The 27923-nt window shown below is 44.8% G+C and overlaps 1 protein-coding gene across 1 annotated transcript in view; it reads right to left on the bottom strand.

Moving 5' to 3' along the window:
- Nucleotides 1-27923, bottom strand: part of TTC28 (tetratricopeptide repeat domain 28) — a 716021-nt gene that overhangs the window by 656323 nt on the left and 31775 nt on the right. The window contains exon 2 of the mRNA XM_056116601.1: nt 21540-21818. Within this exon, the coding sequence (XP_055972576.1) occupies nt 21540-21818 (279 nt within the window). The remainder of the gene's footprint in view (nt 1-21539; nt 21819-27923) is intronic.

Here is a 27923-nt window from a genome sequence, read left to right as displayed (position 1 = left end):
TGGTGACTCTCACACTGTACTCGGCTCCTGCCCCTCGAGAATGGGAATTCTGTTCACAGCGCTCTCTGCATCTCTCTCGCTCATTCTTTTTCTTAATTTTTATTAGTGAAACACCATGAGGTAGAGTTGTAGACTTACAGATTTTTGAGCTTGGGTTTCAGTTATACAATGATCAAGCACCCATCCCTCCACCAGTGCCCATTCTCCATCATTTACATGTTTTTTAAATTTTTGTTAGTGAAACACCATGAGGTACAGTTGCAGAAATTTTTGTGCTTCGGTTTCAATTGTACAATGATCAAGTACCCATCCCTCCACCAGTGCCCGTCCTCCACCACCATGGGTTCCAGTATCCCTCCCACCACCCACCTCCCCCATCCCACCCTGCCTCTGTGGAAGGGCACTCCCCTCTGTTCTCTCTCTCCTTTTGGGTGTTGTGGTTTGCAAAAGAAACATTGAGTGGCAATCCTGTTTGGTCTATAGTCTACTTTCAGCATACTTCTCCCCTCCTGGGAGGATCCTCCCAACACCTTTATTTGGTGCTCCCTTCTCTATCTGAGCTCCCTTTTCCCCTAGCATGTGTGGCTGGCCTCCGAGCCATGGAGCGAAATTCCTGGTACTAATCTCGGCCATTCTTGGGTGTTAGTCTCCTATTTTGTTACTTTATGTTCCCCAGATGAATGCAATCTTTCTATGTCTGTCCCTCTCTTTCTGACTCATTTCGCTTAGCATGATACTTTCCATGTAGTACCACTTGTATGTAAATTTCATGACTTCATCTTTTCTAACAGCTGCATAGTACTCCATTGTGTAGATGTACCAAAGTTTCTTTAACCAGTCATCTGTCCTCGGGCACTCAGGTTTTTTTTCCAGATTCTGGCTATTGTGAAGAGTGCTGCAGTGAACAAACAAGTGCAGATGTCACTTTGACTATACATTTTCGCCTCTCTGGGATATATTCCCAGGAGTGGTATTGCTGGGTCAGATGGGAGCTCGATTTCTAATGTTTTGAGAATCGTCTCTCCCTCTCCCCCTCTCCTCTCCATTTACCTCTCTCCTTTCCCCCCCTCCTCTCTCCCCCATCCCTCCCTCTCTCTCCTCCCTTCCTCTCTCCTCTCTTCCCCTCCCTCTCACTCCCTCTCCTCTCCTTTTCTCTCTCCCTCTTTCCCTCTCTCCCTCTCTTCCTCTCCCTCTTCTCTCTCCCCTTCTCTTCCACCCTCTCCTCTCTCGTCTTCTCTTCCCTCTCTCTCCCCCTTCCCCTCCCCTCCCCTTCCTCCTCCCCTCTTTTCTCTCTCCTGCCTGCTTCCCTTCACTCTCCAATACTCTCAGGCATCCTTAATTTAGCTGCCACGCTTACGCACACACTCCACTGAGGGGCAACAGAGTTTGCACATGGGGTTCTGATGTTCATGCTACTGTTGAGATTGTACTTGGGGCTCTGGGGTTTAATAAAATAATGCATAAAATAATCTTTTGCACTTTTACAGTGTGCATTCATTGTGGGCAGGTTACATTCGGACAAACTGGCAGGCTACCGAATGTAACCTGCCCACACGGCAGAGTCTGGCAAACTCCCCGTGGCGTACCCAATATGCCAAATACCAGTAACAATCATGGGTCTCATTCTCCTAAAGAGCCTTGAATATAGCACTTTTTTAAAAATCTCAGGGCTAGGATGAAGGAGACGTTACTGGGGCCTGCTCGAGGCAATCGACGAATAACAGGATGGTCGTGATTCGTGATTTGTGATTCACTGCAAACCTTTTTGGTCTTATCTGAGTTTTGTGATTTTAGTTTATTTCTTCAAAGCCAGATTTATTTGGGGCAGCGGCAACAGCCAACAGGTAAGGCACTGGCCTTGCATGCTGCTGACCAGGGTTTCCTCCCTAGCATCCTGTATGATCCCCCTGAGCACCATTAAGAGTGATTCCTGAGCACAGATCCAGAAGCAACCCCTGAGCATCACTGGGCGTATCCTAGAAACAAAACACAAATTATTTATTGAGCACGCCTATCGACTAAGGCATAGTTCTGGACCATCGTACTTCAACCAAGAACCAGGCAGCACATATTCCAGTGAGGGAGAGCGGAAAATAAAGTCATGAGGGCCTACATTGGTGCATGAAAGTGGTACGCACACTGAAGATGATTTTCAAGAAGGAAATGGAAACGCGTAGTGAGGGGAGAGAACTTCAGAGACATGGGGTAGCTGACAGGAGGAGGTGGTTTAGAGAAGGCGGGAAAGAAGCAAGCATGAAGAGCTGGCAAGGCACATCCCAGCAGTGAGGAAAGCTGAAGCGAAACTGTGTCCCTGGAGAAAACAGCAGTAAGGCTGGAGCTCGCGGGCGAGTGAGTGGAAGAGACAGGAGGAGGTGATGTTGTTCAGACGAGCAGAGTCAGGTTAGAGAGGGTCTTCTAATACAGTGTAGAGGTGATGTTTTATTCAGAGAGGATGTGATGTTTTATCACAGAGGGGATGTGACTATAAGGTTTTTTGCTTTTTTTTTTTAACCAAGGGCCACACTCAGTGGTGCTGGCCGTCCCCCAGGCTGCACGAAGGGACCTTCGGTGCTGGGAACGGACCCTGGAGACCCACACATGCCAGCATGTGCTTCTGCTTGGAACCGTTATCTCTGAACCTTCATTGGAAGGTTTTAGTTAAAAGGATAAAAATTTACAGTCCAGTTCGTTAAAGTTTATGATTATGCTGCTTAATTTCCACAGATCTGTGGCTTTCCAAATTTCCTTTTGTTAATGACTTCAAATTGCAGTAACAGTTATTGGACAACATACTTTGCAATCTATTGAAAAATATTGACTTTTTATGGCCTAACATATGGTCTGTTCTGAATAATTTTCATGTGCACTTGAGAAAAATGGCTATCGCGCTCTTTATTCGTGTGGGTGTGCTACAGAAGTCGACGAAGTCCGGTTACTTAGAATGTTCAGTTTCCTCTGTTTTCCCGTGATGTGCTGCTGGCACATAGACCCGCCTCCTGCATGCACGGTACGTGCTCCAGTCCTTGGTGCTGTTCTCCCCATCCCGAATTCCAAAACCTCTTTCGAGTTTTGTTCGTGTGGTACATGTATCTTTCCTCATCCTTATCCTTTCCGCCTATTTGTGTCTTGGAAACCAAAGTGTCCTTAACACTGGTGCTGGGAAATGTACACTGGTGGAGGGATGGGTGTTGGAACACTGTATGACTGAAACTTAATCATGAACAGCTTTGTAAGCGTCTATCTCACAGTGATTCGATTAAAAATGAAAAAACTAAATTAAAAAAAATAAAGTGTCTTCTAGACTGTTTGGGCTGGAGCGATAGCACAGAGGTAGGGCATTTGACTTGCACACGGCCAATTCGGCCGACCGGTGTTCAATTCCTCCACCCCTCTCAGCAAGCCCGGCAAGCTACCAAGAGTATCTCGCCCACATGGATGGCAAATCCTCGCAAGCTCCCCGTGACATATTCGATATGCCAAACACAGTAACAACAAGTCTCACAATGGAGACGTTACTGGGCCCGCTTGAGCAAATTGATAAACAACGGGAGGACAGTGTCACAGTGCTAGACAGTTTATCGTTAGGCCAATATCAAGTCCATATCTCAGACATGCAAGGAATGAGCTACATCCCTGACTCACTTCATTTTGTTGTAAACAAAACGGGGACAAGGGAGATAGGTGAGGAAGCTGGACCACAAAACGGGCCTCCTGGCAGGCCTGGAGGTCAATCCTCCAGGCTGCATGTCCTCCTCCAGGACTGCTGGATGTCCATCCTTGGTGACTCTTAAGCACCACCAAGGGTGTCCCAGGAGGCCCCAGCACCCCAGGCCCAAGCAGTAAATGCTCAGATCTGCACCACTGCATAGTGTAGGAAGTATTCACCCCACGAAAACATCAAGCAAAAGGTTTAATAGCTTACATACTTCTCACTCATATGGGGAATTATAGCCCCACCTATATGTATGTTAAAATTCCAACAGTAAAATTTAGCTCTTTATTTTTTGGTTAAGGGCTGGAGCGATAGCACAGCGGTAGGGCATTTGCCTTGCAAGCCGCCGGCCCGGCCAAGCCAAGTTCAATTCCTCCACCCCTCTCGGGGAGCCCAGCAAGCTACCTAGAGTATCTCGCCCACACAGCAAAGCCTGGCAAGCTCCCCGTGACGTATTTGATATGCCAAACACGGTAACAAGTCCCACAATGGAGACGTTACTGGGCCCACTTGAGCAAATCGATGAACAACGGGAGGACAGTGCCACGGTGCTATTTTTTGGTGGGGGGGGGGGGGGGGGGTTGAGGGTTGGGGGATAGGGTGCACGATGTGCTGGAGATCAAATCTAAGGCCTCACACACAAGCCAAGTGTGCTACTGTTGCGCTGGAGATGGTACAGTGGGGAGGGCGCTTGCCTTGCAGGCAGCCAAGCCAGGCTTGATCCCAGCATCACACAAGATCACAGAACCTCACCGGAAGTCATCTCTGAGAGCAGATCCAGGAAGAAACACTGAACCCTGCTAGGTGTATCCCCAAAACAAACAGACAGACAAAAATCCCACAAATCAAGTGTTCTACTGCGGAACTATGCCCCTGGCTCAATTTTCTATTTTTTAAAACCTATTCTTCCAGGCCCTGTTTTTTTAAGTCATTGATCTATTTCTATTTAGTATGCTTACAGGCAGGCAGGATTTACACCAGCTTTTTTGCCAATTTTTAAAAAGTCTTTTCTGTTTCTGCATTACTTCCGTGCTTTATTTTAAACATTTCTTGGCATACCATAAACTCCCTTGTTCTTTTTACTACATATTTTGCAGGGTTTCTTGGTGGGTTGTAATTAACTTTTTAGCAAAAGCTTTGCCCTAATATAGTCCCCATTCCCTTCTCCTGCCTGTGTGTTATTGCCATTCAAATCATATCTCTTTTACAGTAGAAGCCAGTCAATGTAATTTTTATGTCCTGTTTTAAATGATGGAAATTCTTACTGATATCCTGTGGTTAAATATCATACTCTTACTGTCCTTAAATTTGTTAGACATGGTTTCTTTAGTATTTTGTCGGATAATATTGGTTTGCCCTTCTTCCCTGGCTGCTAGGAGCTGTGTTTGTTGACTGCCCCCCAACCTGTAAATTACCTTGTCTCCTTATCAGACTCTGACTTATAAGTATTGTCTTTCTCTTCTCCTTGCTATCCTTTGCAAGGTTGGCTATTTAAAAGCAATTGCTTTTTGTATAGATACAGGAAGACAGTTAAAAAGACAAGCCTGTGGCTTGGGAGTTGATTGACTCAAGATAATATTACCTCCTGGACATCTGCTCTCTCGACTTAAGCCTCAGTTGCCCTTACTTCCTAGATTCCCAAAAGTAGGGTCCCGCCGAGGGACTGGATGGACCCAGGGCAAGCGGTGAACTAGCTATCCTGGCATCAAAATGGGCCTGGCCGAAATGCCCTAATGCTTAACTATAAGTTAAGAGCTTGGTCATGGACAAATTCTGTCATGATCCAGAAAGTAACAGCTAGATTTGGACCCTGCTGGGGTTAGGAATGATTGATCCAGCTTGATCACTGTAGACTGAGTCTGTGTGAGATGTCCCCAGGAGAGTCACCCTAAAAGCCTAAAAGTGTCTATTACTATGTCTATACAGAATGGCAAATATTTGGAAGTAGAATTAAAGATGTTAACCAAGCTGCAGGTCTAAGGAGAGGAGAAACACACCTTAGGGACTGTTTTGCCCTTGTGGGATGCAGGTGGTTGGGAAGACTGGGAAAAAAATGTTGATCACACTTCCTGTGGGAAGGCGTGGTTGGGAAGGCATAGAGAGAGAAGAAAAAGAACGGCTGCTAGGAGGAGAAGGAAGGTTGCTGCGGGGTTCGAGAAAGGAAGGAGAGACAGAGACAGAGGGACGGATACAGCAGGAAGAAAGAACTGCAGGGTCACAGTGAGACAGAGAGTTCGAGAAGACTGAGGAAGAGACAGAGATGGAGAGAAGAGACACAGAGTTAGAGATAAGGTTGTGAGTTAGAGAAGGCTGAGAGCTGAGAGTAAGAGTGGCTGGGGAGATTGGAGAGGAATCACGGAGAGCGTTGTAGAGTGAGTTAGAGAGAGGGTTGGAGAGAGCTGGGAGAGACGAGAGATTTAATAAACAGCAACCAATTAGCAACCACCTTGACCCTCTTTCTTCCTTCATCTGTCCAAGGCAACAGCCATCCCGGGTGAGGAAGCAGTTCGAGAGCACCGAAGTCGGGTGGCGAGAGAGAGTTGCCAGAGAGCCTGGGAACATCCTTCCATGTGTAATCAATCCCCAAGTGAAGGACTTTACACAGCCGCGCGAGAGCGGGCATTTTACAGTATTTTGTTTATGTTGATGATATGTCTTTGTCTATTAGTCCAACATGAGAGGTTTTTTTTCCAGAAAGTTTGTTTTTAACTGAGATAATGTCCCTTAACATGACTGTAGGGATCAGAAACAGATAGTGCTGATGGCTCTTCCCACTCAATATTTGGCAATGTTAGAGAAACATTTTCAACACAGAGAGTGTTTTGTAATTGTTTATTGAAAATCGGGTGTTTTCAGTAGTATAGTATGATAACTATGGAAATTAGATCACTCCCTACAACAGATTTGCTTTTGTTGTCTTTTTTCTGTTAATAATTTTTCCGAACTAATTCTTAAAAGTGCATGTTCTCTGTCACGTATAATCACGGAAGCTTCGGTTGACTTTGAGATCAGCTACTGATTGGCCCCAGGTTCTTTCAATCACTGGAACAATTAAGTGCTCCAGCCTATTGATGAAGGCGTTATTCCCTTCCGTTAGGAAACACCTTCAACACTGACTTATCCCAACTGTTTCAGCTTTCACTTCCTGCTTGTGTAGAACCTCAGGTTCAGCCAGAGGTGAGTGATAAGGGGTTTCTCAGGGAGTTTCTCGAATATTGGGTATTTCTAGAGTCCCAAGGATACTTTGGAATTTATCAAAGCTTGGTGTGAACATCTAATTTTCCAGATTTTTCTTTTTCTCTCTTTTTTATTTCTTCTTTTCTTATTTGTACAACTTGTTTTGCTGCTCAGGCAACAGTGATGATAACTTCCTGCTGCTGCTGACTAAAATTTTTGGGTTTGGGATTTTATTTATTTTTTTTTTTTTTGGACACAAGCCCTGCAGAGAAGAGAAAGCAAAGAGAAGGCTGTTCCATGGAGCCATCTCTGAGTCAAGAGAAAGTTCTATGAATAGGGCTTTCCCTGGGAACCACAACACGCATCAAATAGTGGTAGGTTTCTGTGGATAAGGAGTGTTGGGGTCGCTCCAAGCCATTCTGATTCCTCTACTGGCTCCTAATAAGCTTTTGGTTCTCGTAGGTTTTGTGATGGAGAGACTGCCAATTTTCAAGCCGAGGAGAGAGCTGGGGGAAAGAGGGATAAAAATAGCCTAAGTTGGGAACCCACAAGTTTGTTGTTCTTTGAGAGTCATCCATCTTTCTTGAGGAGAAACTTGTGCTACAAGTTGCTGGCCAATTTCCAGAATTCTGAGGGGAAAAAAGATGTTTTTGACAAACTTTGCTAGTTCTCCTTTGCTTTAGTGGAAGAACAGGTCTGGGGTGCTCGTGACTCTGATGTTTCAGGAATGCCTCACCATAATTTCGTTTGTGGTAAAGTATGAACGACTGTGAGAGGTGGAAAGTAGGTGCATGGGAACAGAAACTGAATGAGGATGGTGAGAACCTGACTAGACCAGTGACTGTGGAAACAGAGAAGCCGAAGGGCCCGAGTTCTTCTTTCTAAGGGCTCACTGAACTATTTCTGAAAAGTTTTCCCTGACACAATAGTCTGCTATAGGTGGTCTATCATTATTTATTTAGAAATTTCTCTCACTTTTTTTGGGGGGGGATTGGGTCACACCCAGCAATGCTCAGGGGTTATTCCTGGTGGTGCTCTGGGGACCATATGAGATCCTGGAGATCCAACCCGGGGTCAGCCACGTGCAAGGCAAATGCCCTGCCTGCTGTACTATTGCTCCGGCCCTTATTTAGAAATTTTATTTTGTTGAGTTCATGCCCAATTCAACCAGCTTAATCAAGGGCTGAATAAAAAGCAGTGCTCCTACATTTTAAAAAAATGATATCTTAGTCACTGTGCTTTACAATCTTACAATACTGTCAACGGGAGGGTTTCATGCATGTAGCATTCCAACACCACAGCTCCCACGAGTGGGTCCACTTCCTTCTACCATTGTCCCTGATCCCCTGCCCGCCCCTTCCCTTCTTCCCCTCCTCCACCCCCTCCCAGGTTATTCTACAACAATGACCTCCACTCTGAAGATGGGTGCTTATGTCCCAAGGTTCTGTTACTTTTGGTCATTTGTTATTCTGTGACTATGCTGCTTTATAGCCCCCATATGACAGAGAACATTCTGGATCTTTTTCTCTCCTGGCTGACTTCACTCAGCATCACCTTCTCTGGTTCCATCCATGTAGCAGCAAATTACACTTTTTCATCTTTTCTTAGAGCTGAGTTGTATTCCATTTGTCTAAATAAACCAGTTTCTTTATCCAGCCATTTATTCTTAGATACTTGGATTGTTTCCAGATTATATATGGTGATAGAATGCCCCAAAATAACCAAAGCAATCTAGGAAAAAGGAGAATGGGAGTTTTGGGCTGCAGTGATACTACAGCGGGGAGGGTGTTTGCCTTGCATGCATCACATACGGTCCCCTGAGCACCACCAGGAGTACTCCTGAGTGAAGTCAGGAGTAACCCCTGAGCATCACTGGGTGTGACCCAAAAAGAAAAAAAGAAAGAATGAATGAAAATGGGAGATTTTTCTTTTCCCAACTTTATCCTAGAAAGCTGCAGTCATCAAGACAATGTGATACTAAAATAAAGACAGACTCTCAGATTAATGTAATGCAGTTGAAAGCCCTGAGACAGATCCTCAAGTATACACTCAGCTAATCTTTGACAAAACAGCTAACAGTATAAAGTGGAGCAAGGAAAGACGCTTTAACAAATGGTACTGGGAAAACTGGTCAATCACGTTTTTTGAAAAATGAACTTCCATACCTATCTCACAACATGCTCAAAAGTTAATCCAAAAATGGATTAAAGATCTTGAGATCATAAACCAGACTGAAGAGCACATAAGCAGACTCTCTCTAGTTTATATCTAAGGTAAGTTTCAGGGAGATTTAAATATTTTGCCTGGAATCAGAGAGTAAGACAGAAACCAGGGTTAAAATCTATCTGGCTCTGAATTTTCTAAACATTGGTACATTCTGCTTAATGATATTAAAAATTCTGAAGAACAAGGGAGATAGTACAGCAGGTAGGGCACTTGCCTTGCAATGGCCAACAATGGGTTCAATTCCTGGTACCTCATGTGGTCCTCCATCCCATCAGGAGTGATCCCTGCTCGCAGAGTCAGGAGTAAGCCCTAAATACCACCAAGAGTGGTGCAAAAGCCCCAAATTTTTGAATAAATACGGGCTGGAGTACAGTACATACAGTGCTTGCCTTGCACATGGCCAACCTGAGTTCAATCCCAGGCATTCCATATGGTCCCCCGAGCATCATCAGAAGTAATTCCTGAGTGCAGAGCCAGGAGTAACCCCCTGATCGTCGCTGGGTGTGGCCGCAAAACCGAAAATGAATAAAAGTTTTGAGTTCTCAAGACTAAATTTGCAACTGGCCCAAAAGGAATTAAGAGCTAGGCTCAAAACTAAAACTAGTAAACTCCGCTGGGCTAACATAATATAAATGTTTTTGTCTATTCTCCAAAAACCTTAACAAAGATAAAAATGTAGGCTGAACACTTAATTAAAAATCCTTCTCTATGAGCCTCCCCATCTCTCACACACACACACACACACACACACACACACACACACACACTCACAGAGAAATCCTTGTACAGATTTCATTACATCAGCACATCCCTCTGAGGGCCAGTACACAAGCAAATGTTTTTCTTTCTTTTTTTTTAATTTAAATACCATGGTTTAGGAATTTTGCTCCATGACTTGGAGGCCAGCCACACGTGCTAGGGGAAAAGGAAGCTCAGATAGAGAAGGGAGCACCAAATAAAGGGTGTTGTGAGGACCCTCCCAGGGTGGGAGAGACATGCTAAAAGTAGTCTATAGACCAAACATGATTGCCACTCAATGCCTCTCTTGCAAACCACAGGACCCAAAAGGAGAGAGAGAGAACAAAAGGGAATGCCCTGCCACAGAGGCAGGGTGGGATGGGGGGGATGAGGGGTGGGAGGGATGCTGGGACCCGTGGTGGTGGAGGATGGGCGCTGGTGGAGGGATGGGTGTTTGATCATTGTGTAACTGAAACCCAAGCACAAAAATTTGTAAGTCTACAACTGTACCTCATGGTGTTTCACTAATAAAAATAATAAATTTAATAAATAAATAAATACCATGATTTACAAAGTCATTCATAATAGAGTTGTTAGGGGCTTTCGATGTTCCAACACTGATCCCACCACCTAAGTGACCTTCCTTCACCATTGTCCCCATTTCCCCAACGACCCCAAGCCCGTCCCCCTCAGCAGGCACGCAATAATTCGTCTTCTATTGCTTGTTACAACCAAATGGCTGAAGAAATTATCCGAAACACTTCAGTGAAAGAAAACTTGTGAAGATTGTTCTCTCTCACAAAGGGCAAGAAGGGGTGTTTGCGTCCCTGCCTGAGGGTTTCCTAAACTGTCTGCAACTAGCTGAGCCTTCTGCATTACTGTTTTGATTGCTGCGGGCCATTGGCTTCTACGTTCCTATCTCACCCAATGTGGTGTGCCCTATAGGGATTTCAGTGCTGTGGAATTTGGGGATGTCCTGGCCACGCCTTGCAGAAGCCGCAGGGTCTACAGAATCTGCAGAGATTCTGAGTGAAGCTGTAGGGTTAGGGTGAGGGCCACTGGTGGTGCAGCAGAGGGTATGGGTGCAGCTGACCGGAGCTAGCAGGTGGAGACTCAGCCCAACCCCCTCCTGAAAGCATCCCCCAGTTTTCAGGAGCCGGGATTGGTGTGCCCATGAATTTCAGCTGTTTGGTTTGCATCTCCTTGGAGATTTAGTTCGTGAATCTGAAGAGCAGGGCAGGTGGGCGACGTGACACAGTGGCGGAATTTTTTTCATGACCCCCATCCGGGTGCTCTCCGACCCATCCTTTCTAAAAATACTCTCCTTCCTGTTTTCTGATAGGAACTAATATTTGTGATCACGCAGGCAAGACAGTTCTCTGGGATGGGGGGGTCACCATCTTCCACCCTGCATGTCCTTCTCTGCTCATCACCTGGTTGGAATTCCTTACCCCCATCAATTGGTCGTGGACTCGATCTTGAAGTTATAAACCACAGTAAATATTTATAGTTGATTATCTTCTTTTGGCCATATATTTTTTTATTTTTTATTTTGGTTTGGGGGCCACACCAGGCAATCTCAGGGGTTACTCCTGGCACTGCACTCAGGAATCATGGCTGGTAGTGCTTGGGGCACCATAAGGGATGCTGCAGATCAAAGCTGGGTTGGAGCTTGCCTTGCCTTACCCGCTATGCTATCTCTCCAGTCTCTTGATTAGCTCCTTGATGTAATCTCTCTCTACTCCTCCTCTGTCTCTCTCTTATTTACGTGTGTGTGTGTGTGTGTGTGTGTGTGTGTGTGTGTGTCTGGGATCACACCTGGTAGTGCTTTGGGTGCTGCTCCCAGCTCTTTGCTGAGGCGTCATTCCAGGCTGTGGTTGGGGACCAGGGGGTGGCAGGGATCAGCCTGGCCCTCCTGTGTGTAAGGCACATGGTCTGCCCCTTGGGCTTCCCCTCTGCCCTGTTCTTGCTTTTAAGAGAGTAAGATTACAGTTATTCAGAAGCTTTTTGTAGGCAGACGGAACAACAGTCAGGAAACGTGGTTTCTATGGAAGAATGCAAGGCATCTCTTCAAGTGGAACTTGAGTTTCTCACAAGTGAAACTTGTCAGTCAACTTTAAAGGTGATAACTCTTATCAAAATGAATCTTACATTAATTTTGGGGGTAGTAACTGACTTATATAGTCCTTATTTCTTATGTCTCAAACAAGTGATTTCTTTTTCCTGCTTTTTGGGACATACCTGGTGGTGCACTTCCTCTTGGCTCTGCCTTCAAGGGTCTCTCCTGGCAGGTCGAGAGAACCATACCGGGTTCCAGGGATCAAACTCGGATCAGCCACATGCAAGACAAGTGTCCTGCTATCTCTGTACTATTGCTGCTGTACTCTGGTCCCTCATGTAATTTTATTTTTTACCGTTCTGATTAGTTATATGCATTTGAAACTAAATTTGAAGTTAATCTACAAATTAGACATGTGCACCCAGAATTACAAAAGGAACCAAAAATTGCTTTTGGAAAAATTTCAAACAACAGAAATGATATTTTTGGGGTTTGTTTTTTTTTTTTTTGCTTTTTGGGTCACACCCAGCAATGCACAGGGGTTACTCCTGGTTCATGCACTCAGGAATTACTTCTGGCCATGCTCAGAGGACCATATGGGACGCTGGGAATAGAACCCGGGTCGGGCCGCGTGCAAGGCAAACGCCCTACCTGCTGTGCTATCACTCCAGCCCCCAATAATGATATTTTGTTTATCTGTTCTCAACCCATCCCCCATTCTAGTCCTAGACGAAGCTTTTACCTAGTTGAAGTATTCTGAGTATTATGTAGCACCGTAGCACTGTCCTCCCGCTGTTCATCGATTTGCTCGAGCGGGCCCAGTAACGTCTCCATTTTGAGACTCCATGTTACTGTGTTTGGCACATCAAATACATCACGGGTAGCTTCTGCATACATGAACATATGTGAACACACATACACCACACATATTTTATTTGGTGGGGGAGGGGAGGGGAAAGCATCCCAAATAGTGCTCGGAAGGTCTGAGGGCCCCTCCCAGAAATTTTCAGCCAAGGGCCTTAATGCCTGCACTATGTTCCTGCTCCTCTTTTTACTAGAGAGCCATCCCTACTGTACTAAGAAGGCTACCTACCTGGGTTCTGGGCTTTGTTTTTGTGTTTTAAGAAAAGGAATAATTTAAAAGTGTTGTCTCTGCACTCTGTTTTCTGTTCTTCCTTTTGTTTTAGGGGCCACACCCAGCACTGCTCCTGGCTCTTTGTGCAGGGATCATTCCTGACACTGTGTGTGTGTGTGTGTGTGTGTGTGTGTGTGTGTGTGTGTGTCGTACTGTTCAGGACTTATTCCTGGGTCTTTGCACAGGGATCACTCCTAGCAGTGTGTGTGTGTGTGTGTGTGTGTGTGTGTGTGTGTGTCTCGTACTGATGATCCAACTGCCTGCACAAAGTGAGCACCCTACCCACTGTACTGTCTCTCCAGCCTCTGCACTGATCTTGTTTTTCTCTGCTAATTAAACACAATTATTTTAACAGCTGTATAATGACCCATATTGTTAACACATACATTTAATATTTTTTTTTATGTAAGAGGATAAAAACTGATGGGGTAACCGAGCACCGCCGGGAGTAATTCCTGAGTGCAGAGTAACTCCTGAGCATCGCTGGGTGAGACCCAAAAAAAAACAAAAACAAACAAACAAACAAAAAACCTGCTGGGGTAAAATTGGGGAGTGGTTTTTTGGTTTTTTTTTTGTCTTTTCTTGGGTAAGTATATTAGAAGGCACAAAATAATTTGATTTCCTTGTTGTTCAAGAAAAGTCTAAGGGACTGGGAGACAGGCAGTTCAAAGGGCTGGACCACATGGTTTGTGTGTGGGAGGCCCCCGCACTCGCCCAGCCCCACCAGCACCACGGACCCCAACAGCACCAGAATGGCACTTCGGCTCTGGACCGTGAGGGTCACATTGCAGCAGAGTTTCTCCACAATTGGCCCTGAGTGCCACTAAGGAGGAACCCCACTACTAAAAGACGAAAACCCACAGCTTTTTCTAGCTGCCACGATTTAGCGTCTTTCTTCTATTTGGAATTGAAAAGCGGCTCAAGCCCGCTGTTTCTTTTTACTTATTTATAAATTTAGTTTTAATTTTACCATGTTGACTTAAGAGGAACGGCCAGTTTTTTCCAAGTGTCGGCGGCCTGGGATAATGCGGAGGCCACAGCATCGCCTCAGCAACCAGGCTTTTGGGGGGGGGCGGGGAAAAACAACTCCTTTAAGATGGGAGCCGTGTCCTTAGGAAATGATTCAGGAAGTCTGACAAGAAAGGAAGTTTTGCTGTAAAGGAATTTCAGGAAATAGGAGCTCAGTCACTTCGATTTTCAGATTTGTTTGTCGTGACACAAGCGTGTTCTAAGGGCCAAGTTATAATAATGTGGCAGTTGACAAGTTTCACTTCCCAGATGGTCCCTCTCTATCGCTAAGGAGAATGAGCATACTCTCGCGCGAAGTGAAAGCTCGTCATTTATCTTTGATAGCTGTCGATTGAACAGCAGACTTGAAATGTGTGACAGCATTTAAAATTTATTAGGACACTCAGCTTTTAAAGGTTTTTATCTGCCTTGTCTCCTGTAATGAAAGTTTGCTGCTAAGTTTTGAGATCCTGGAGGAGACAACTACCCTCAGGGTTTTCACTCTCATCTACAAAACTGTTGTCTCGAGACCAAAAATTGTCTCGAGACCAAAAATCAAAACAAAAACTCTAACATGCCCATTTTAGATCAGAAGTCATGAAAACTGCTCCAGAAATGATGTCAGTCTTTTTGGAAATTAAAATACTACTACTATGAAAACTGAAACATTCTTATTTTGTTTGTATTGCTAATTTTGTGGTTTTTAATTTTTGTCTTTATGTTCCTTATTTTGTATTTGCATTATTATAGCAACAGTGGAGTCACTAAATAAATCTAGTTATTGATACAACATAATGATTTTTCCCTTGCAGGAAACTGGTGAATATTTTAGTTTTGAAGAGCGCTATTAAAAGAATTGATTTTCATTTTACTTAAACATTACCTGTAGATAATATTCCCAAACATTGCTATTATTACTGTAGCTTCCAGGAGGGATGCCTTCTGATCTGATCTCATTTGATCAACATACTTCCCTCTTGCTAACTGAAGTACAGTGAGGCTATTAAGAACCTACGTTAGATTCTTGAATTTAGATCCCGGGAAGAAAGCACAGGTTGAGGTACGTGTCCTGCATGCGGCTGACCCCCATCTGATCTGAACTGCATGGTCTGCAGTTCCCCAGCTCGAGTGTGGCCATGGAGTAGGCCAGAAACGCCTGGGCCCCCGTGGGACCTCCACTGAGTTGTGGGCCCTGTTGGCTGAGAAGTGAGAAGAACCCAGGGGTCCCAGGTGCCGTCCGCAAGGTCCCTACCCCAAGTAACACTAAGAGTACAAATATTAACACGATTGTAACCAGGTTAGTTAATATAAACTTAATTAAGATTAAAATATGTATAAATATTTATAAATGTATAAATATAAAATAAACATAATATAAAATATTCCTAAAAAGACTTAGGTTGACTTGGTTCATGTGTTGATTAGTTCAGATAATTGTAGAGATGTGTTAGACTGTCAAGGTGTTTTATTTTAAACTTTATTTTGAGGTCACTTTGTTTATTAGTTCAGATATTTCTTTTTACGTCTATTATAGTCCATTGTCAAAATAGCTATAACCTTGATTTATGTATTTAATTTTTTTTTGGCTTTTTTGGGTTACAACCCAGTAATACACAGGGGTTACTCCTGGCTTTGCACTCAGGATTTACCCCCTGGGAGTGCTCAGGGGACCATATGGGATTCTGGGAATTGAACCCAGGTCGGCCACATGCAAGGTAAACACCCTACCCGCTGTACTATCCCTCCAGCCCCATTTAAATTTTTTAATTGGGGGGATCAGAGTAATAGTACAGTGAATATACTTTTTTAAACAAAGAAAAAAGAAAACCAAACTAATAGCTTATCATCTGGAAAGATAAACAAAATCAACTGCATCTAGACAAATTTATGAGATTTTTTGAAAAGATGTAAATTAGCAATACTATAAGTAAAGGAATACGCACCACTGTAGAGTCAACAGAAATTACAAGAATAAAAGTTAATGTTATTCAAAATTTATGCTGGAGAAATAGTTCAGGGGAAGGCTGCTCATCTTATACACGGCCAATCTGGGTTTGATCCCCAGTACCACACTCTACCCACCCCAAAAAACAAACAAAAAGTCAATGTTATTCACAATTTGGGGGGCCTTTTGGGTGAGACCATACCCGGCCAGTATACAGGGCTTACTCCTTGCTCTGTGCTCAGAGATCACTTCTGGTGGTAGGCCCAGGGAACCATATGTGGTGCCAGGGATAGGACGACAGGGTTGGGCTGAATGCAAGGCAAATGATCTCCTCACTGTAGCATCAGTCAAACTCACAGGAAGTAGAGCTTCTCACAAGTCCCTGTGAGTACCGAAGGATCTTCATGACTACTACAGCCACACTGTGCACAAACACCAGAATTAAAGGAACGTGACCCCCCCACTAAGCACATGTGAAAGCACTGGGGACAAGTGTGTGACCCCTGGCAAGCAGATGTTAAGTGTACAAGCACCCAAATGACCTGCGTGCCCCACTACCCTCCACAATAAACACCGAAATCAAATATGCAGGTTCCACAGTCAGGTACGTGCACCCTCTAAGTCACTGCATCAGCAACAACGAAGAGAAGGGAAGAAGGAGGAAAAACTGAAAGAAGTGGAAAAAATTGAAAGTGAATTTAATCCACACATTAATAAATTAAGTGGGAGGAGACTAGAATTTCAATAGACAAACATTCATTCATAACAGAAACTGAAGGGAGCATCCCCCACCATCCTCCACCAGGTTAAGGTCAGCATCCTCAACAATGAGAGGCTCAAAGCTTCCCAGGAAACAAAGGAAGTTCTCACTGGCCATTTCTATTCAAACCCATCCGGGATATTCTAAGTAGCACAATGAGGCAAGGAAAAGAAGTAAAAGGCGTATGTGGAAGAATGGAAGAAGTAGACTAATTGTTACTTGCAGAAAACAGGATCATGTACAGATTTAAAAAAAAAAAAAGAGAGAGAGAGAGAGATCCAGGGCTGGAGGGAATAGTACAATGGGTAGGGCCTCTGCCTTGCACACAGCCAACCAGGGCTCGATTCCCAGCATCCCATATGGTCCCCTGAGCACCCTAGGAATGATTCCTGAGTGTAGAGCCAGGGGTGACCCCTGTGCATCACTGGGTGTAATCCTAAAAGCAAATTTAAAAAGTCTAAGAGAGGGGCTGGAGCAATAGCACAGCGGGTAGGGCGTTTGCTTTGCATGCAGACGACCCGGGTTTGATTCCCAGCATCCCATATGGTCCCCTGAGCACCGCCAGGAGAAACTCCTGAGTGCAGAGCCAGGAGGAACCCCTGTGCATCGCCGGTGTGACCCCAAAAAGCAAAAAAAAAAAGTCTAAGAGATCTGCAAAATACCCTACAAGGACTTACAACTGCCATCAACGGGCAGGGGAGAGAGATGGGGGTGGGGGTGGAGGCAGGGCGGGGCAGCGGGGGGAGGGGGGAGAGAGACCTAAGCACTAAACTGCAAGGCCCACACAACTGAGTGGGGGAGGAAGAACAGGAATGGAGGAATTAGCCTCCCCAATTTCAAACTATTAGGCAAGCTACCAAGAGTATTCAATATGCCAGACACAGTAACAACAAAGTCTCCAATGGAGACGTTACTGGGCCCGCTCGAGCAAATCGACAATCAACGGGAGGGCCTTTACCTTTACCTTTACCTTACAAAGCAACAGTCATTAAAACAGTATAAACACAGTGGCTAGAGTGGCTAGTTCGGGGGCTTAGGTGTTTGTCTCGCATGTGGCCGACTCGGGTTCCATCCCCACTACAATATATGGTCCCCCATGCCCCACCAAGAGTGCTCCCTGAGCCCAGAGCTAGGAGTAAACCCTCAGTACTGCCAGTTGGGGCCCCAAGCCCCCTCTCCCAAATCAAACAATAAAATTAGAGAATTGATCAGAACTGACGGCCAGAAATAAAACCATATATGCATATACAATTAATTTACGACATAGGTGCCAAGAGTTTACGATGGAGCAAGGAAAGTATCTTGGAAAAATAAAAAATAAGTTGGAAAACCTGGCCAGCCACATACAAAAGAATGAAACTAACCACTAATACCCAGACAAAAATTAATCCAAAATGGAGTAAGATTTAAAACCATAAACTACCTGAAAGGAAGCAGGTGCTAGACTCCTAATGTCAGCCAAAAAAACATATTTAGGGACTACAATGGCAAAGAAAACAAAAGTAACAAATGAACTACATCAAACCGTTCAAGAAACTTGCTTCAATACAAAAGGACGCAGGGCTGGAGCGATAGAACAGTGGGTAGGGCGTTTGCCTTGCATGCAGCCAACCCAGGTTCGATTCCTAGCATCCCATAGGGTCCCCTGAGCACCACCAGGAGTAATTCCTGAGTGCAAAGCCAGGAGTAACCCCTGTGCATCGCCGGGTGTGACCCAAAAGGGAAAAAAAAAGACACTCCACTGACTGGAAGAAGATATCTGCATGTCATATATCTGACCTGGGGCGCATGTCTAAAATATACACAGAATTCAAACTCAACAAGGAAGAAAGCACCATGAGAAATAGGCAGAGTACCGGAATAGACATTGCTCGGAAGGGAACACATAGATGGTTAATGAGTTCATCATCTTTCTTTCCAGGGAAAAGCAAATCAAAACAACGAGATACCCCTCCACAGTGGGAATGCCCGTTGACCCAAAGCATCAGTTCCCAAAGTGTGTGTGGGTGGGGGGACGAGACCAACCCAGTGGGGAGGTTGTGGTGCTGGGCCAAATTCCATCATTGTGGATATCATTGTGGATATCAGTTTTTGAGAGTCCTCAAAAAACTTAAAATAGAAATTTCATTTGACCCTTATTCTACTCCGCAGTATTTACCCCCGAAATACAAAAGTACTGATTCAATAACACAAATGCACACCCCTGTTTATTGCAGCGTTATTTGTAATAGCCAAGAAAGAAAAACAAACTACGTGCCCACAGAATAACAAATGGGTAGATAAGATATAACACACAATAAATATTTATTGAAAAAAATAGATGAAAATCCTGCCATTTGCAAGAATAAAGATGAACCTAGAGGAGATTAAAGTTAACCAGATGGAGAAAGATAAACACCAGATGATTCCAGTCATCTGTAGTAGAGAGAAAACAGATGAACTAAATAAAACAAAAAGATAAACCTTTGAACCTAAGGTCAGTCGGTGGTTACCAGCAAGGAAAAGAGGTGGGTAAGCCCCGACAAAGGAGACAACCACATGGTGAATACTATCGTTGAACTTTCAGTGAAAAAAATTAATGCAAGTTATGCGCATGTCAATTTTCAGTGATGCACACCTGCAGCTTAAGGCTACAACAATTTTCTCATTTGAATGCAAATAAAAATGTTAAAAACCATAATTACTATAAGCCAAGTATGGGTCTCATTCTCCTAAAGAGCCTTGAATATAATCTCAGGGCTAGGATGAAAGAGACGTTACTGGGGCCTGCTCGAGGCAATCGACGAATAACAGGATGATGAAAAAATGAAAAGTAATGTATATACAAGTGACAAATTATCTTTAATCTTCAGAAAATAGCCTTAGAAGCTATGCTGTTTGGGGCTTGGGGTTTTTGTTTGTTTGGGGGCCACACCTGGTGATACTCAGGGGTTCCTCCAGGCTCTGCACTCCGGGATTACTCTTGGCGGTGCTCAGGGGAATATATGGGATGCGGAGACTGCACCTAGGTCAGCCGTCTGCCAGGCACGGGCCCTCCCTGCTGTACTACCACTCTGGCCTGAAGATAAGTATTCTTATCCCCATTTTTCTTAACTCCCTTTTTTTTTGGAGTTATTGAAAACATAAGATATTTGTCCAAACCCAGTCACTGGAGTAGGGGAAGAAATCTCAATCCCGGGTCTGTGCCCAAAAACACCCTTCTAACTTTCAAATGGTGTGATAAGCCACCACTGAAAAGTGTTTTTTCTCTGGGGTACCTTCGTGAGGGGGGTAAGCCAAGCCCCCACTCTGCTGAAGCCTCACCCACGCCCCTGAGCTGCCGACTCCACTGCCTTAGGACGAAGCTCTGCAAAGACGCCCATCTGCTGAAAATTCCAGGGACACGAGTCTTCGGGCTGAGAACTCCAGGGTCGGCACAGAGCCGGGGTGGGCAGTCCAAGCAGCCAGCCCCACATCCCCCTACTGCCGCTGTGCACACTCACAGCCCAGTTCAGTATCCTGGCGGATCTGGGGCAGGCAGCCAAGACACCTCCGAACTCCACAGTACTGACAGCCCAGTAGGAGCACATTGATGAGGTGGGAAAGTAACAGAGAAGCCGACTACAACCACGAACAAAAACACAGAAGGCTCAGCTAGCAACAAACAGCTCAGCAAACCCTCGGGCAGGGACTCAGTGACCCCACGTTGTGAAACAACAGTTTTCACAAATTTTCTTTTGCTGAAGTATTTTCTGATAGTTCCATTAGTCACTCAGCTGTAACAAGCAATACAAAATAAGTGATTTTGTGCCTGTCAAGGGGGCAGGCTTGGGGGGTGGTTGGGAAAATGGGGTCAATGGTGGAGGGCAGGTCATACTGCTGGTGGGACTGGTGATGGAAAAACGGAAAGCCAAATGCCTGTAACAAACATATCATGAACAGTTCTGTGAACCACGGTGTACAAGGGGGAAATAAAAAATTTTAATTAAAAAAACTGGCCTTAGAGAAGGGACCACCAAATAAAGGGTGTTGAGTGGATCCCCCCAGGATGGGAGAGGCATGCTGAAGTAGACTATAGACCAAACATGATTGCCACCCGTTGCCTCTTTTGCAAACCACAACACCCAAAAGGAGAGAGAGAACAAAAGGGAATGCCCTGCCACAGAGGCAGGGTGGGATGGGGGTACGGGGGTGTGGGAGGGATACTGGGATCATTGGTGGTGGAGAATGGGCACTGGTGGAGGGATGGGTATTTAATTATTGTATAATTGAAACCTAAGCACAAAAATTTGTAAGTCTTCAGCTGTACCTCATGGTGTTTCACTAATAAAAATTTTAAAAAAAAAGAAAGAAAAACTGGCTTTAGGAAGAAATGTAAAACTACTGACTTCTCTCTTGAGTCTCTCTCTGTCTCTGTATCTCTGTCTCTCTCTCCTCTGTCTCTCTCTCTTCAGAGAATGTCTCTGTCTTCTTTCTCTCTTTCTCCTCTCTCCCGCTCCCTCTCCGTCTCCCTCCCCATCTCTCTCTCTTTCTCTCTCTCTCTCTCTCTCTCTCTCTCTCTCTCTCTCTCTCTCTCCCCTACTCCCTCCTTTCCTGTCTCCTCTGTTTTTTTCCCAAGCCCTGTTCTCTTCAAGAACTGCTAGGAATAATTCCTGAGTGTAGAACCAGGAGTGACCCCTGAGCACTGCTAGGTGTGCCCCCCACCCCGAAAAAAAAGAAAAGAAATGCAGTGAGTCAGTAAAGTTACATTAAAATCAGGAATCAGCACACAAAGACTTTGAACGTAGGTGAAATCTCTACCTTCGGCCATTTAGGGTTGAGGAGTCGAGCTCTGATGGCATCATCCAGGGCCTTGTCATACTGCTGGATCTTCATGTAGGCTGCAGATCGATTGCTGTACAAGATGCAGTTCTGAGGGTCAACAGCCAGGGCTTCATTATACAGAACAATGGCCGTGTGGAAATCCCCGTCGTGACAGGCCTGATTACTCTGACGAACCTTCTCCACAAATTCCGCTTTGCTCAGCACTGGCCCATCAGGACTTCTCTGGCCAAGAGTCTTAGCACCAAAAAGAGGAATCTACAAGGAAAGAAACTTTATGAGACAAACTTCCAAAAAAATCCAGAGCAATACCTTGCCTGACATTCAAGAGAATAAAGACATTCTTCATGGTCCAAAACAAACCTGTATGCCTTGAAAGATAGCAAACTAAGGTATACACATATTGTTTTGGATGTGTGTGTGTGTGTGTACGTGTGTGTATAGCTACAGATTTGCACATATTTATAGTTGCACTTCTGACTAAGAGAATGAATGAATGAATGAATGAATGAATGAAAGAAAATGCTACACAGGCTTTCCTTTGGCAATTTAAAGTTATACCAAGGGGAGCCAGAGCAATAGCACAGTGGAGAGGGCGCCTGCGTTGCACATGGCTGACTTGAGTTGATTCGCAGAACCCCAGATGGTCCCCCAAGCACTGCCATGAGTAATTCCTGAACCTACAAAGAGCCAGGAGCAACCCCTGAGCATCACCAGATGTGGCCCAAAACCCAAAAAATTTTTAAAAATAAAGTTTTACTAAGGATAATATCAAAATATAAACCTCTATAAATAGAATGATCTCAACGATATTAAGATGGGTATCATTTAAAACTGACAGCTGGGGACCTGAGAGATAGCGCAGCAGGTAGGGAGCACAGCAGGGAGCTGGCCTTGCATGCAACCAACCTGGATTTGCCTTGGATGTGACCCCTGAGCACAGTGCCAGGAGTCAGCCCTGAGCATTGCCAGGTGAGGGCCCAAAAACAAAATGTGAAATAAAGGTGGACAGAAATGAAACTTGTATGTAGATCATGATATAATGTATACAGTTTTAAAATGCCATACACCTGGAACATGTCATCTCATGAGAAGACATTAAATCTACTTTTAAAAATTAAGAGGACTGGAGAGACAGTAGAGCAGGTAGGGCATTTGCCTTGCACACAAGCTGACCCTGGTTAGATCTCCAGCACTGCATATAATCCCCTGGGCACTGTGAGGAATGATCCCTAAGCAGAGATCCAGGAGCAAACCCTGAGCACAGCCGGGTGTGACCCAAAAACCAAAAATAATAATTATTAACAAAAAAATCAAAATGTTAACTACACGATCATTAGATACAAGACAGAGATATTTGTAAAAAGAATAAATCCCACAAAGAAGAGGAAGAAAGGCAGATGGAATCTCTCAAATATGCAACTATTCTTTCTTGGCTTACAGAGGTATCAATCATATCCTATACTGCCAGAATAATTGGAAACACTGGTATATCCTGGAAATTTCAAATATCATTGCCCAAGTTATATATCTCAACTTCCTCATGCCAGAAATGGCTAATGTGTTCTGCACAATGTATTCTGGTTATTGTTGTCATTATGAATTTCAAATCATATCACTTGAAAATGAAGGATCTATCAGCAAAACTGAAAACATGAGATCTAAGTGGCAACCACGGAAACTTGGCAATGTGTCTGTCAAACTGACGGTGAGGAGGAGCTGGGGGTTGGGGTGGAGAGGGAATATGAGAACACTGGCGAAGGGAAGTTGACACCAGTGGTAGGCCTGGGGTTGAAATATTATATGACTAAAACTCAAGTATCAATAGCTTTGTATATCGGTTCCATAATAAAATTTTTTAATTAAAAAAAAAAGAAGAAAATGAATGGTCTACATAAATTTTGCCTGTTGTAAACAATTTTGGTTTTTAACTTTTTATCTACATCATTAAGCCAACGGACAAGACTGACAGTGCACAGGACTGGTTTCATTCTGGAAAATAGTCATCATAACCCTAGACAAGTTGAGTAGCACTGTAGCACTGTTCATGGATTTGCTCGAGCGGGCACCAGTAACATCTCCATTGTGAGACTTGTTGTTACTGTTTTTGGCATATCGAATACGTCACAGGTAGCTTGCCAGGCTCTGCCGTGTGGGTGGGATACTCTTGGTAGCTTGCCGGGCTGTCCGAGAGGAACGAAGGAATAGAACTGGCATCGGCCGCGTGCAAGGCAAGCATCCTACCTGCTGCGCTATAAATTCTAAACTCTGTATTTAAAATATTGAGGTGTTAAAATAAATATATATTGAGGTGTTAAAAAATTGAGGTGTAGGGGCTAGAGAGATAGTACAGTCCGTAGGGTGCTCACCTTGCACATGGCCAAGTCAGGTTCAATCCCTGACATCCCATATGATCCTCTTCGCTCTCTCAGGAGTAATTTCTGAATGCAGAACTAGGAGTTATCCCTGAGCATCATCACTGAGTGTGGCTCAAAAACCAAAAAAAGAAAAAAAACTGAGGTGTAGTGGACAGAGTACAGTAAGTAAGGCACTTGTCTTGAATGCAGCCAACTTGGGTTCAATCCCTGGCATCTTAAATGGTTCCTTGAGTCCACCAGGAGTGATTCCTGAGTGCAGAACCAGGATCAAGCCCTGATCACCACTAGATGTGTCCCGAAACAAAAACAACATAATTTTTTAAATATGCAAATAAAAATTGAGGTGCATGACATTTAAAAAATAACAAAATTGCCTTTGAAGTAAAATACGAAGGTATAAATAGTTCTGAAGTATGAAAGACATTATCCTAATATTGCAGCATCCTCTCCTTCTGAGAGTGCCGAATCCTAAGTCTCCAGAGTCTCCTGCCCCCGCGCCTGGCTGTCCTCACCGGGGCCCCTTGGAGGGGGGAGGGTTAAGTTTCTCTCCACCCCACCCGCCGCCCCGAGCAGAGGCCCAGAAGCTGAGGACCTCCAGAGCCAGCCACGGCCATGCTGGGAGCACTCTCCACACGTCTGGAAGGGCCTCATGCATGAAGGAACTGGCAGAGGAATCCAGGCATGCGGGTCCCGGGGCTGAGGTCTCCAAGCCTACTCGGATTGGGACTGGGCCTTCTCCACCTAGACCCTCCATCTTCCAGTAGGTAGGCGTCACACCCACCAGCTGCCAGGTTGGTCCCATCAACGGCCAAGACGCAGAGATTATAAAACCCAGTTCCTGGAAGCACAAGGCCACAAATGCGGCTGCGCGACATCTTATTTTATTTTTCCTTTTGGAGAACCTGGCAGGCTACCAAAAGTATCCTGCCCACATGGCAGAGTCTGGCAAACTTCCCGTGGCGTGCCGATATGCCAAATACCAGTAACAATGATGGGTCTCATCCTCCTAATCCTGAAAGAGCATTGAAGTGGCTCTTTTAAAATCTCAGGGCTAGGAAGAAGGAGATGTTACTGGAAATTACTCTAGGAAATTGACGAACAACAGGATGATCGTGATCGTGACCTCTCCTTCTTAAAAAGAAAAATAATTTCAGTTCAACGCCAACAAAGGAGAGAGTCGAATTTAATCTACTTTTCAAACACAAAAGTGATTTTAGGGGGTCAGAGCAATAATATAGCAAGTAGGGTGCTTGTCTTGCATGCAGCCAACCCTCGCACCATCAGCACCGATTCCTGAGTGCAGAGCCTGGTCACCAGGTGGCCCAAAAACAAAAACAAATCATTGATTTGAAAAGATGTAGGCACATCTATGTTCACTGCAGTGCTCAACACGATAGCCAGGATATGGACGCCACCCAAATGTCAGTAACAGATAAATGGCTAGCAAGGTCGTAGAATGTATACACAATAAAATAGGGTACAGCAGTAAGGAAAGATGAACTCAGGCTCTTCACTGCAACCTGGTCGGAACTGGAGGGTTTCATGTTAAAGTGAAGTCAGAAGGACAAGGACAAATCTCTCTCTGTGATACAGAGAGAAATAGGAAAAGGAAATGGAAGATACGAAGGGACGGCAAACTCTTAATCCTGAATTTCAGAACTGAGAATGCATGAAAGGTGGAATAAGGGTTGGGGGGAGAGGTGGAGGTAGGGGAAAACAAGGTGAACTGAAGGATGTTGGTGGGGATCTTCGGCATCTGGGTGGTGGGAAGGTGAGGTGACTGTCTATGTTAGACTGTCTATTGTCTATGTTAAAACCATAAAAAGTATTAGTACTGCAAGCATGTGATGTTTACAGATTAAAATTTTTTAAGAAATGGTTCGAATTTTTGGATCACACCCAGTTGTGCTTGGGGTTTACTCCTGGCTCTGCATTCAGCGATCAACCCTGGAAGGACTCAGGGCACCATATTAGGGTTCCAGAGATCAAATCCAGGTTGGACACATGCAAAGAAGTGATCTACACACTGTACTATCATTCCACCACTCCAGCTACACACACTCACACACACACACACACACACACACACACACACACAGACTTGTTATGAGCTTGTCAACAGGGTGGGGTGTGCAGGAGGACCTTGATACTTTGGTAGGGGGAGGCTGATACTGGTGAGTGGGGAGTTGGCTGGGTTTTGTTGATCTGGCTTTGGGGTTACACCCTGTGATGCTCAGGGGCTATCTCTGATTCTGTGCTCAGAAATGACCCCTGACAGTGCTCAGGGGATCATATGTCAGAGAGCATATCAGGGTCAACGGGTGCAAGGCATGCACCTTATCTCGTCCGCTGTTTCTGCCAGGGTGGAACTGAAACGTAGTGTGCCTGAAGCCCTAACAGTCTTGTAAATCATAATCCCTAAATAAAAATGGAAAGAAACAGCCAAGTTTAAAAAAAAAAATTTAAAGATCTTCAGTCCATTATTCCATATGTGCTAATGTAAACATTTCCCAAACTATGTTGCAAGGAACCCTGAGGAACTTAAGATCCTGATATGAACAAAGTCAAACAGACTTCTTCTCTAGAAAAAAGAGATCCCAGACCTTTTCTTTGCGAATCTGAGAGGGGAGATGTACATTATAAGATCAAAGGACCTTCTGGATGAAGGATCTAGCTGCAGCAGAAATGACTTCAAACACTGATGTAAACTATTAAGACAGAGAGCAAAGGAAAACATCAGGGAAAAGTTAAAGCGAGTGCAGAAAGATTATAAATACTGAGAATCCCAAACACCATCCTCACCACCAAGTGTCCACAAACTTCAGAGAAAAATACACTCTGTTGGTGCTCCCCAGAAGCTTCTAATTTGTCCCAATATGCATGTGTCCATGCTCCTGGTCACAATGTGGGCCTTAGGAGGCTAGGGAATGCAATTTTGTATATGGATTTTTAAAAAAATATACTAATCTTGGGCTGGAGCGATAGCTCAGCGGTTTGGGAGTACACACTTTGAAAGCAAGAACCCCAGGTTGCATTCCCTGAATGCATCAGTGACTCTCCCTGAATGAAAAAGAACTGAGGGCCTAGGGGATGGCCCTGCACCGGAAGCGCTGGTGGGCCTGTTACTTGGCCACCCCCCGAACATGGCAATAACCTTGACATGACAAGTGCCCAAGTCCAGAGCACCTCCAGGTGTGTGTGAGCAGCACTGCAGTGACGGAAGAGCACCTCGGTCATGCATGTGATTCCTGGGGAGCACAAGTGCAAGAACCACAACTCAGCGGGGGTGAGCCCCAGCAGACACCATGGCTGAGCAGGAGAGCACCACACCCGTGTGTGACACGGGGCGAGCACAACCAGGCCTGTGTGCAAACCTCGGGAGTCTTGACAAGCGCCATGAAGGGAAAGGTGGAAATATTTTTCTAAATGTTTTAGGGAGTGTGATTTCCCGAGCCCGTCTCGACCTTTTCCGCAGCCCATGAATTTGACATGACAGAGGAGGGCGGTATCCATGGATTTCTTTTGTTAGTTTTTGAGTTTGGTTTTTGGGAGGGGCACAGCTGGAAGTGCTCAGGGCTGTCTCCTGGCTCTGCACTCAGGGATCATTCCTAGCTGGCGTGGGGGATCAAATGGGGTTCCATGGATTGAACCTGGATCAGCCCAGGCAAGGCAAGTGCCTTACCTCCTATACTATCTCTCCGGTCCCTAGAATTCATATATTTCTTAATTATATATATACCACTGTGCTATCGCTCCACCCATTTTATATATATATTATATATATATAAAACACAGAGTGAATAATACTAATTAAGAAGATAAAGAAAAGCTATGTGGCCAGAGAGATAGCACATAGCAGGTAGGGCATTTGCCTTGCACAGAGTCAACCCAGATTTGATTCTGGACATCCCATATAGTCCCCTGAGCACCACTAGGAGTGATTTCTGAGTGCAGAGCCAGGAGTAACCCCTGAGCATCACTGGAT

The sequence above is a fragment of the Sorex fumeus genome, unplaced genomic scaffold (genome assembly GCF_029834395.1).
Source record: "Sorex fumeus unplaced genomic scaffold, SorFum_2.1 ptg000032l, whole genome shotgun sequence".
In the NCBI taxonomy this organism is placed as follows: Eukaryota; Metazoa; Chordata; class Mammalia; order Eulipotyphla; family Soricidae; genus Sorex; species Sorex fumeus.
The sequence above is the reverse complement of the archived record's forward strand: the minus strand, read 5'-3'. Positions and strand labels throughout refer to the sequence as shown.